The sequence below is a fragment of the Erinaceus europaeus genome, chromosome 11, assembly GCF_950295315.1.
Source record: "Erinaceus europaeus chromosome 11, mEriEur2.1, whole genome shotgun sequence".
Classification (NCBI taxonomy): Eukaryota; Metazoa; Chordata; class Mammalia; order Eulipotyphla; family Erinaceidae; genus Erinaceus; species Erinaceus europaeus.
In genome coordinates, this window is record NC_080172.1 from 41964103 (window position 1) to 41975323 (window position 11221).

Genomic DNA, 11221 nt, shown 5'->3' on the forward strand with positions numbered 1-11221 from the left:
TAAAGTTTTGAAAATCACAAAAATCAGGAAACAATGCCATTCAAGTGGAGCCGACTGGGGGTGATCCCAACCTCAAACGAAAAGGTACAAAAAAAAAATCCAACTTTTAAAGCAAACAACTTTTCACTGATCGCGCTGGCAAGGTGCTTTTTGAGATTCGGTAGCCTCAAAGTGGCTCCTACAGACATCGGGACTCGGAGTCGCCAAAGTCCGAATCCTGCGCGGCCCGGTGACCCCAGTATCCCTGCGGAGGAGGAGCCCGCAGACAAAACCAACCTGGAGAAAACAAGTTCGCTCCCTACCGCCCCGGGTACTGGCAGCCGAGATAGGGGGGTGACTGCGACGTCACCGCCAGTCGCCCCCGCCGCCGAGACCCCGGCTCCACAAAGGGGCGTGAACCTCAAGTCCTGGTGGAGCAAGAGAAAGCGCCAGCTGCCTCCGCCCCCCAGTGCCCAAGGCCTTCAGCTCCATCCCACTCGCCCGCGCGACCCCCACCCCCACGGAGATCGAGACACGAGTCCCCCTCCCCCCATTGCCAAGCCGGCGCTAGCCCCCCACACCTCCCCCACTCAGCTAAGTCTCCGACGGAGAGACAGCGCCTCCACAGACCGAGCAGCCGCCGCGATGCTCTATGGGGGTTGGTGTCCTCGAGGAGGCCTTTGTGCGCTTCAGTGGCAGAGCGGAGAACTACCACGCCCATAGTGCCCCGCGTCCACCCCGAGCCACGCCCCCTCACCGTCCGCTCCCCGTCACTCCCAGACTACATTTCCCGACAGCCCTCGGAGTCCTCCCGCCCTCCCTTCGGAGACACGAGCCGAACTGGGCGTCAGGTCGGGGAGCCGGTCGGGTTCCCGCTCGCCGCCGCCGCCGCCCCCGCCCCCCGCAGCGACTCTCCCGCCTCTCTCGCGGTGCCGGCGGTAGGAGCTGCATCGCCAACTCTGCTCGGCTGTGGAGCCACCGGCTAAGGAGGAGTGCCCAGCCAGGGACGCAACTCGCCGAGCCCCCCATCACCTCTAGCTGGGGCGAACCCCTCTCGGGTCCGCCCTCGCCCCGGTGCGGAGGCCGGAGTCCCTAGCTCCGCGCAGCCCCGCGGTCCGGCTCCTGCACTCCCACAGCCGCCGCCCCCCACCTTGAACATGGACTCCGACTCCTGCGCCGCCGCCTTCCACCCTGAGGTGAGTGAGAGCTGGTGCCCCGATAGCCCCAACCACCTCCACCCCGATTCTCCGCTCGCGGGGACCGCGACCCCCGGGAGCCGGACCCCAGCTGGCCCTGCGCCACCCTCCGTCCCCTCCGCTGGCCTCCCCTCCCCCGCCTTCCCTTGTCGCCCCCTCCGCCCAACCCCGCCCCCCACTCGGGCCCGCGTCCCGTCCTCCCCGCCGGCCCTCGCCTTCGCTGCCCCTTGGGTCCGCGGCCTTGCGGCGTCCAGTCTCCGGCCGCCGCGCCCACCCCCCCCGGGGGCCTCGCGTAACCCCGGGACCTGTCTGCGCCCCCGGTCTCTCCCCGCCGCTCCGGCTCACCCCTTCACCGCCCCGGGGGCTCGGTGGGAGCTGCCGCCTCGCGCCCCTCTGCTCGGAGCGATCGCCCTCCCCCAATCCCGAGGGGCTGGCGGCCCCCTCGACCGGGGACTCGGTTCCGCGCGCCCCGCCGCCCCCCTAAGCCTCCGGGCCCGCCGGCCCGCGCCCCGCCCCCGGCTCCCGCGCGACGCCCGCCCCTTCCTTCCCGGGTGGGGGTCCCGAGCCGTCGCCCGGACCCCGCGTTTTCACCGCCCCCTCCGGTGCCCCTGCCCCCCACCCACCGGTTCGCCGGGCCTGGCCCCGCCTCCCCCCTCCTTCCGGGGATCGGCCGCCCGCGGTCCCCTCAGCCCTCCCGCGGTCTCCGGGGTGCGGGTCCGCCGCGGGCGTCCGTGGGGGAGGGGAGCGGCGCCGAGCTCCTCTACGGCGCTGCCGCCTCGGGGGTCGCGGGCCTGCAGACCCCGAATCCCGCCCGACTTCCCGCGCCCCCTCCCCAGAGGGCTGGGCCCCGCATCTTCCGGGGCCGAGTGCGGACGGGGGGCGGTTTCCGCGGGAGGGCGGTGAGGGACCCGCACCGCCATCTGCTTTTCCCGAGGGCGGGCGCGGGCGGACTCGGCGAGGGCGGCGCGGGGACCCCCCCGCCCGGGTCCCGGGGCTGCGGCCTGCGGCCCGGCCCCCCACCCGCTCTGCATGTCCCCGCCCGAATCAAAGTTCTCGAGAGTTGAGGCCGAGGGCCGCGGCCACCTACCCAGGCCTGGGCGGGGGGCGTGCACCACCGCGAGGGTGCGGTGCCTGTCAACCTGCGCGCCCTCCTGGCGTCGTCCAGAGGTCGGGGAGGTGGCCGACCCCGGGATCCCCTCAGAAATTGCCCGGAGACGGGAAGGAAACCGTGCGTGGCTCTCTGCCCTCCGTCCTTCTCCCGGCCCCGAGCGCACACCCCACATTTCCTTCCCAGCTCGCTTTCCCCCGAGGGCCTGTAGTGTGGGCCCCCAGCTCTAGAGGTAACCGAGCTCTTAGCCGAGGCTCTGAGGTAGATAGATTGGGTGCTTATGGAAAACTCAAGCCAGGGAAATGAGCCGATAGAAAGCGCAGTTGTTTGCATTCAGCAGCTGATAAGAACTCCTCCCCTCGCCCTCTCTTTCTCTAAGAAAATCCGTTCTTGTCTAAGGCTGTTGGAGATTGCACAGGGTTGGGACACACAAGCTCAGATTTCTAGTTCACTTCAGGCCTGCAGCCACATTCCCGGTTTTTTACATTGGGTACCCAGCCTTAACATGGGAGCTGTGAGGGGCAAGGACATTGGCTTGGGGGGGGGCGCAGTGAGCTGCAGAGGGCCAGCAGGTCTGTGGGCAGGGGTCTGGACTTAGCCTAAGGCTAAGAAACTGTCGAGTTTGGAAGTAGTTTAAAACACTTTAGTTACAGCTGCAGCAAGAGTTTATTTTCAAAATTGAAAATTTGTAGTAAGAAAGTAATTATTACAGTTTTCCTACAAGGTATTCAAAAACTAATAAAGCCAGAGAATGCCTTAGGGACACCAAGGAAAAGATTTTGTGTACAAGCTTTTATCTCTTAACCTGCTTTTCAGTATTCTTGGCATACCATCATAATCCTCCTCTTTGAACCTTTGGAAAAGTTATTTCTTGACTCAGATGTACCTTATCTTATTTTTCAAAAGCATTTATTAAGTTCAATAGTGTATTTTTAGTGGTCAGAAAGTAAAAGTTTTCCCTTGCAACTTTTGTTTTTGTGAACCTATCTACAAATGTCTCCTTTCAAACATGCTGGTTTCTTCACTATCCACAGGAGTACTCCCCCAGTTACAAGAGGCGTAGGACTGTGGAGGATTTCAACAAATTCTGCACCTTTGTCCTGGCCTATGCAGGCTACATCCCATATCCAAAGGAGGTAATCTTAAGGGCTTTGGAGATCAGTCTCTGATTGGGCTGTGGGATATGGGTGGGTTCATCTGTAGGAACTTCAGGCAATAGGCAGCCTAGGCTGTGATTTTGTGTGTGTGTGGGAGGGGGGGTGATGACAAAAACAATAAAAAATGCAGGTTTATCTACAAGTGACTTTGCAACTGGCATGCCTGAGATATGCCTGTCTTAATCATGGCTAGTACTTACTTTGGCCATGTAGTCTTTACTTGTTGTGGTTGGGCACTGATCCTAAAAATGATGCACGTACTATTATATGTGCTTATTTTTTTTCTTATTTTTTTTTTTTGCCTCCAGGGTTTTTGCTGGGGCTCAGTGTCTGCACCATGAATCCACTGCTCCTGGAGACTGTTTTTCCCCGTTTTTTCTTGCCCTTTTTTTTTTTATCGTGGTTACTATTATTGTTATTGATGTTGTTACTGTTGGATAGGACAGAGAGAAATGGAGAGGGGAGGGGAAGACACGGGGGAGAGAAAGAGACATCTGCAGACCTGCTTCACCGCTTGTGATGTGACCCTCCTGCAGGTGGGGAACTGGGGGCTGGAACTGGGATCCTTATGCTGGTCCCTGCACTTCATGCCATGGGTACTTAACCCACTGCACTACTGCCCGACCCCCTCTTTTGTTCTTTTTTATTATTAGTTTTTCTTATTATTGATAGAGACAGAGAGAAATCTGGCAACAGTGGAGGAGAGAGACACCTATAACGCTGCTTCATAGCTTGTGAACTTTCTTCCTGTTGCTGGGGACTAAACCCAGGTCCTTGTACACGGGTATGCATGTTTTTAACATGGGATGCAGGACACAATGAGGGAACTCCCTGTGGTGGCTCATGGGCACCAGTCACTGGTGGTACTATGGATTGGAATTCCATAGTACCTTGTGTTAGTAGAGACTAGGGATGGAACCTGAATGCCATAGAATTTGTTTCCCATGCAAGTACTAAACACACTTGACCTGCTTAGCTTCTGAAATCAGATGAGATCAGGTGTGTTTAGGATAGTACGGCCGTAGATTAGAATTTGAAGTCGGAAGTCGGACGGTAGCACAGTAGGTTAAGCGCACGTGGCGCAAAGCACAAGGACGGTGTAAGGATCCCGGTTCGAGCCCCCGACTTCCCACCTGTAGGGGAGTTGCTTTACAAGCGGTGAAGCAGGTCTGCAGGTGGTCTCTCTTTCTCTCCCTCTCTGTCTTCCCTTCCTCTCCTTTTCTCTCTGTTCTATCCAACAACAACGATGTCAATAATAATAACAAGGGCAACAAAAAAGGAATAATAAAAAAAAGAATTTGAAGTCGTCATTCCCCCCCCGCAAGAAGTGGGCAGGACTGTGACCGAGCATTGCCATGGTGATCAGAATTCAGGGGTTGAAGGCTAAAAGGGAAAGAACCTGGTATTTTTAGGACTCAAATCCCAGGTCACTGTTTCTAGTGCCAAACAGGTGGAGAAGGCCCCTGCTTTTGTGGCCCCTATCAGCGCATACAGTGATTGAATGTTCTGGAGGAACTGTAGTGGTAATGGTTAGCTCACTGCTGTGGGCTGTACTTAGGCTTGTTTTTTAATTGCCACCAGGGTTATCATTGGGGCTCAGTGCCAGCACTACACATCCACCACTCTTGGCAGCCATTTCTGCCCCCCCTCCCCTTTTTTTATTTGATATGACAAATTGAGAAGAGAGGGGGAGTTATAGATAGACACCTGTAGGCCTGCTTCACCACTTGTGAAATGTTCCCCCCTGCAGGTCTTTGCACATGGTAGTTTATGTTCAGCCAGGTGTGCACCACCCGAACTTCCCACTTTTTATTTTATTTATTTATCATTTATTGGATAGAAACAGTGAGAGGGCATCCCCTGTCATCATCTCATCACAGTGAGAGGAGATAGGGAGAGAGAGACACCTACAGCCTTGCTTTACCACTTGTGAAACTTTCCCATTGCAGATGGGGACCCATGGGTTAAACTCAGGTCCTTCTTACACATGGGGACATTCATGCAACTGGGTGTGCGACCTCCTGGCTCCTTCCAGTTTTTTTTTTTAAATGGAAACATCAAAGCAGATTAATTTTACTTATTAAAAAAGAATCCCTTAGGAAGACAAAGGGGAGATCTAACAGCAGAAACATGTCATCATAAAAATAACTAGGTGGCCATGTGTATCAGGCGGGGTGTTCACTTCCCATAGTTATTCAGTGAGCACTGTTTTTATTTATTTATTTTTATTATCTTTATCTGATAGAGACAGCCAGAAATCGAGAGGGTAGTGGATAATAGAGAGGGAGAGAGACACCTGCAGACCAACTTCACCACTTGCAAAGCTTTCCCTCTGCAGATGGGGACCAGGGGCTTGAACATGGGTCCTTGTGCACTGTAATCTGTACACTCAACCAGGTGAGCCACCACCCAAACCCCACTAATCATTGTTGACTCAGTTTCAGTCTGGGACAGGCATAGCAAGGGAAGGCAGTTCTCCCTGGTGGGCTTACACTTATCTGAAAGGTCACTTTCATGACACCACTCATGAAAAATGCTGCTAGGTGGTTCAAGGTTGTGAACATACTGTACTGTAAGCCTGATCTGAATGAGGGGCACTGCTAGGGCTGGCTCTTGATGGGGACTGGTCAGAAAATTGGACTGACCTACCTTTGCCTCTGTCCTTTTAGGAGCTCCCTTTGAGGAGCAGTCCCAGCCCTGCTAACAGCACTGCTGGCACCATCGACAGTGACTGTTGGGATGCTAATTTCACAGACATCTCCCCCTCAGTGCCCTTGCCTGTCACTGATCGCTGTTTTAGCCACCTGCAGCCCACCCTCCTGCAGCGAGCCAAGCCCAGTAACTTCCTCCTGGACAGAAAGAAGACCGACAAACTAAAGAAGAAGAAGAAGAGGAAGCGAAGGGATAGTGATGTGCCTGTCAAGGAGGGGTACATGGGGGGCTTGCTGAAGTTGGAGGCTGCTGATCCATATGTGGAGACCCCCACAACCCCTGTCCTGCAGGACCTTCCCCAGGCCCCCGGTGACCCCTGCTCTGGCTGGGACTCTGACACTCCTTCTAGTGGCTCCTGTGCTACAGTGTCACCTGATCAGGTCAAAGAGATAAAAACTGAAGGCAAACGGACTATTGTCCGTCAGGGAAAGCAGGTGGTGTTCCGGGATGAAGACAGTACTGGCAATGATGAGGATATCATGGTGGACTCAGGTGAGTGCTCTCTGGAGGATGACCACACTACTGGCTGAGGGCCAGAGAGGGATTATATCAGGCATTACAGAACAGGTTCTTACCTAGAGTGAGGGTACAATCTGCCCCAAACCTATAGGGAGAAAGGTGTAAGAAGGTAGATGCTGAGATTGCTGGAAGGGGCTGAGTATGGCTGGAAACAACTGAGAACTCATGAGAATTCAAGATAAAAAATCTACACATGAAGCTGAGGAGGGTTCAGTGGATAAAGTGCAGAATTAAATCTATGAAACTTCCAAGTTGTAGGCCTCGCATTGCGTCTTAACAGCAGTGCAAGGAAAAAAAAAAAAGAGGATGTGGTCTGGGAGGTAGAGCAGTGTATTAAGTGTTGGCCTCTCAAGCATGAGTTCCTGAGTTCAGTCCTTGGGAGCACATGTACCCTTTCTCTATTTCTCTCTCCTATTTCTCTCAGTAATTAAAATATTAAAAGGGGGGGGGAGGAAAAAAAGGTAGCTCAGAAGGAAGCACCTCCACAGTTAACTCCTGTTTCCAAATGCTAATTCCTGGTAACTTACCCATGTTTCTTTCTTCTTCTTCTTCTTTTTTTTTTTTCCTCCATCACTGGGGCTCAGTGCCTGTACTACAAATCCACGGCTCTGGGAGGCCATTTTTTGTTTTTCAATTTTTTTTTTTTGGATAGGACAGAAATTGAGTGGGGAGGAAGGGAAGATAGACACCTGCAGACCTCTTTCACCATTTGTGAAGGCTTTCCCCTGCAGGTAGAGACCTGGGGGCTCAAACTGGGACCCTTGCACAGGTCCTTACACTTCATACTATGTGTGCTTAACCTGGTGTGCCACCCCTGGCCCCCACTTACCCATGTTTCAAAACCCTTGTTTGCATTTGCTACCTTTTCAGAAGAGGAAAGTGTTCCTTCAGTGAAAATTTCATTTGTCAGAATCTGTTCTCTCTGCAACTCAGCTGGTTTGAAGAGAGAGAGAGGGAGTGAGAGTGTGTGTATAGGGTGGGATCTGAGAATTTTTTTTTTTTTCTTTAACATGTCTTCTGTCTTTTCAGATGATGATTCCTGGGACCTTGTCACCTGCTTCTGCATGAAGCCATTTGCTGGCCGTCCTATGATAGAGTGTAATGAGTGCCATACCTGGATTCACCTCTCCTGTGCAAAAATCCGGAAATCCAATGTTCCAGAAGTGTTTGTCTGCCAAAAGTGCCGGGACTCCAAGTTTGACATCCGCCGGTCCAACCGATCTCGAATGGGCTCCCGGAAGCTGTTTCTGGACTGACTGCTGGTGAGCAAGGAAGTGCAAGGGACAATGGGCTTCTGAGCCCCTTTCTTAGTTGAGCACAGAACTCTCAGCTGTGGTGCGGGCAGACCCCTGCCATTCAGGTGCCTAAGCAAAAGGACAGGCTGTCCAAAGTCTAAATTGTACATAGCCAGTGACTAAATAAAATCTTTGTTGGCCAGGGTTTCCGTGAGAGCTGTTCTCTACAGTGGAGGTGGACCGAACACCTGGCACCATTGGTTTGGTTCCACTGATAATGAGGGGATGTGGCAGTTGTGAATTCTTGCTCTCATTGTTAAACTCCTGCCTTTGGAACAAGTGCTAGCTGTTCCTCCTGTCTCTGCTGTGTTAGGGAGAGGAGATGTTCAGTTTCCCTGGCCTGTCAATGAACAGCCATACTTGTAAGCTTTTTCTTGAGTGTATGTGTCTTACCATAAGTGTCTCTGTACAGCAGCTATTAAAGCTGCCCTTGCCTGGGGAAGCCACTCTCACTAGTGCTCCCTAGGCATCCCTCTGTGTTAAAAGGGAAAATATGTGGCCGCTTCGCTGTGGGAAGGGGGTTGACTGGGTTGAGGTGCCCCATGTTGTTCATAACTCAGTTTCCTGTTTTGCACGATGTAAAAAAATATGTCTTTTTTTGCACGATAGAGCCAAAAGTATTGGCATATTTCTGCCTGGATGCCCTTTCTCCTTCCCAACTGATGTTGTGAGGACCTGGTGGGCCCTGGGCAACCTGTTTCCAAGTGAGGGGACACTCCCCTCATCTTTCTTCCCCTCACTCCTGTATTCTTGTAGCAACAGAAAGTTAAGTGACCATAGGGAGTGGTAACAAATGCAGTGGGGTAACAAATTTGGAAGGCCTCTCCCTTGTATGGTTTTACTGTGCCTGCGGAGTCCCATAGGGCAAGGTTAGGACTTGAAGTCTTTTTTGGTTTGAATTGGTGAGTGACTGATAAGGTAACTGGCTTTTGGGAAAACACAGTCATTGAGAGTAAGGCACTACTGTTTAAATCTTAACTAGACCCCTGGGTTTGGGAGACCTCTGTGCAGGACAGCTTAGGAGAAGCCAGAGAATGTGTGCCCAAAACCTCACCAGTGCTCTGTTTCAGGGCGGTGAACCCCAGGACTCATAGTTCTGGGGTTTGTTAAGGAGAAGAGGGCTTTACTTTTCTCCAATGTCAACATTCCTCTTTTGCAGTTTAAATACTTTTTCTCAAAAACTTTTTTTCCAGTGTAAATCAATAGGTGTGCTTTCATAAGCAGTTTCTTGTACAGCATGAGAAAGGAAGAATACTCCCATTACTCATTTATTTACAGCAGGATGGACCCCCCGCCTCCCAGTGGGGCTTTCTTTGTGGTACCTTGTAGAGGGCCACCTTGCAGACTCCTTCCATTTTCACACAGGAGCACCCAGGGGGTTAAACTATAATTTGGTTAATCAGAGTTCAGTTTTTGTCCTAGAATCTTTCATGCCTGGCCAGCCAACTGCTTTTTTAAAAAAGTGTTTTTAATTCTGTTGCTTATATTAACACAAAAATAGAAATAGCTTCTGAAACCTACTTCATTGAGAAGCTTTCCAAGAGAGAAGCTCTGTTGTAGAGGAAAGGACATTAAGACCCTTCTCCCCAGACCTCTGTCTGGCTCTGACTAGGGCAAACATCTAGGGATAGCTGGAGAGGAAGTTGCCAAAGATTTGCCCCATGGCATTGCCTGTCCAGTGTCTTCACCTTGAGAATAACCAAAGTCCCAAAGTGTTTTCTTTTTAATAAACCCTACAAAGTTTTTAAGTGTGTTTCAGAAGTAACATGATTTTAGTGTAGAACTGCCAACCCTGGCAATTGCTGTGTTCCTCTTAGTAGGCTCAATGCCTGGTGATGCCTCTGGAAGGCATCCCATGTTCATCTCTGTTTCTGTTCATTTTTGTTCGAACAGCTCTGCCCTTGTGGGTGGTGTCTGAGAAGTCAGGACACCTTGCTTTTGTGTTTAGATTGAATTGGGCAGCTGCAATCAGCTTCTTTATGCAAATTAGACTGGCCCATCTAGGGGCTCCTGGTTGGTGGCTAATGGAGGGAGGAAACACCCCTAAACTAGGCCCCTCCCATTGGCTTTTGTCAGGCCAGACACCTAACATCGTTTACATGGTTCTGTGTAATTATAAAGTTTATGTGTATAAAGCAAAGCTGTTTCTGTGAAACTGTATATTTTGTAAATAAACATATTGCTACTTTGAGGTTCATGTCTGGCTTCAGGTGTCTCTTCTGTGAAGAACATTTGTGTTTCTTCTTCCTTCATCATCATCTCCCCATAACTGATTCCATAAAGATTGGGGAAGTTTAGCAGAATGGAAAATGCCTATAGCACTTACAAGGCACAGGGTTGAATAGTGTTCACAATTGTGAGTTAACTTAAACCTGTTACCTTGCTCTGTGGGATCTGCAGCCTTCTCTGAAGTTCTGCAAGCCTAGAATTGGAATCTCCCTGGGGTGTTTATCCTGCCCCTTTACACTGAGTCAGTCCCCAGGGCCTGAGCCTGTTGTCAATCATCTGTATCTGCCCAGCTGATCTGGAGCTCAACCAGAGATCAACTATAGTAACATCTTCAGTGATGGTTGAGCAGCCAGAAAAAAAATAAAAAAAATATATACATATATATTAATATTTTATGGTGATCTGAGAGATGGTGTCGTGGATAAAGGATTGGATTCTCAAGCATGAGGTCCTTAGTTCAGTCTCATGTAGCACATGTACCAGAATAATACCTGGTTCTATCATTCTTCATGAATAAATAAAATTCCTTGTTTAAAAATTTTTTTATTTATAAAAAAGAAACATTGACAAAACCATAGGATAAGAGGGGTACAGCTTCGCACAATTCCCACCACCAGAACTCCGTATCCCATCCCCTCCCTTTGATAGCTTGCTTTCCTATTCTTTAACCCTCAGGGAGTATGGGCCCAAGGTCATTGTGGGATGCAGAAGGTTGAAGGTGTGGCTTCTGTAATTGTTTCCTCGCTGAACATGGGCATTGACCGGTTGATCCATACTCCCAGCCTGTCTTTCTCTTTCCCTAGTGGGGAAGGGCTTTGGGGAAGCAGAGCTCCAGGACACATTGGTGGGGTTGTCTGTCCAAGGAAGTCTGGTTGGCATCATGCTAGAATCTGGAACCTGGTGGTTGACGAGAGTTAACATACAAAGCCAAACAAATTGTTGGCCAATCATGGACCTAAGGGCTGGAATAGTGTAGATGAAGAGTTGGGTGGGGGGGTCCTCCATTTTATAGATAGCTAGTAGGCA

At 51.4% G+C, this 11221-nt stretch overlaps 1 protein-coding gene across 1 annotated transcript; it reads left to right on the plus strand.

Moving 5' to 3' along the window:
* Nucleotides 1–890: 890 nt before the first annotated feature.
* PHF13 (PHD finger protein 13) lies at nucleotides 891–10163 on the plus strand. Its single transcript, XM_007532747.3, has 4 exons — nucleotides 891–1175; nucleotides 3318–3419; nucleotides 6110–6644; nucleotides 7701–10163. Exons 1-4 carry the CDS (start codon nucleotides 1137–1139, stop codon nucleotides 7925–7927), a joined length of 903 nt encoding a protein of 300 aa, XP_007532809.1. The 5' UTR covers nucleotides 891–1136; the 3' UTR covers nucleotides 7928–10163.
* The last annotated feature ends 1058 nt before the right edge of the window (nucleotides 10164–11221 follow it).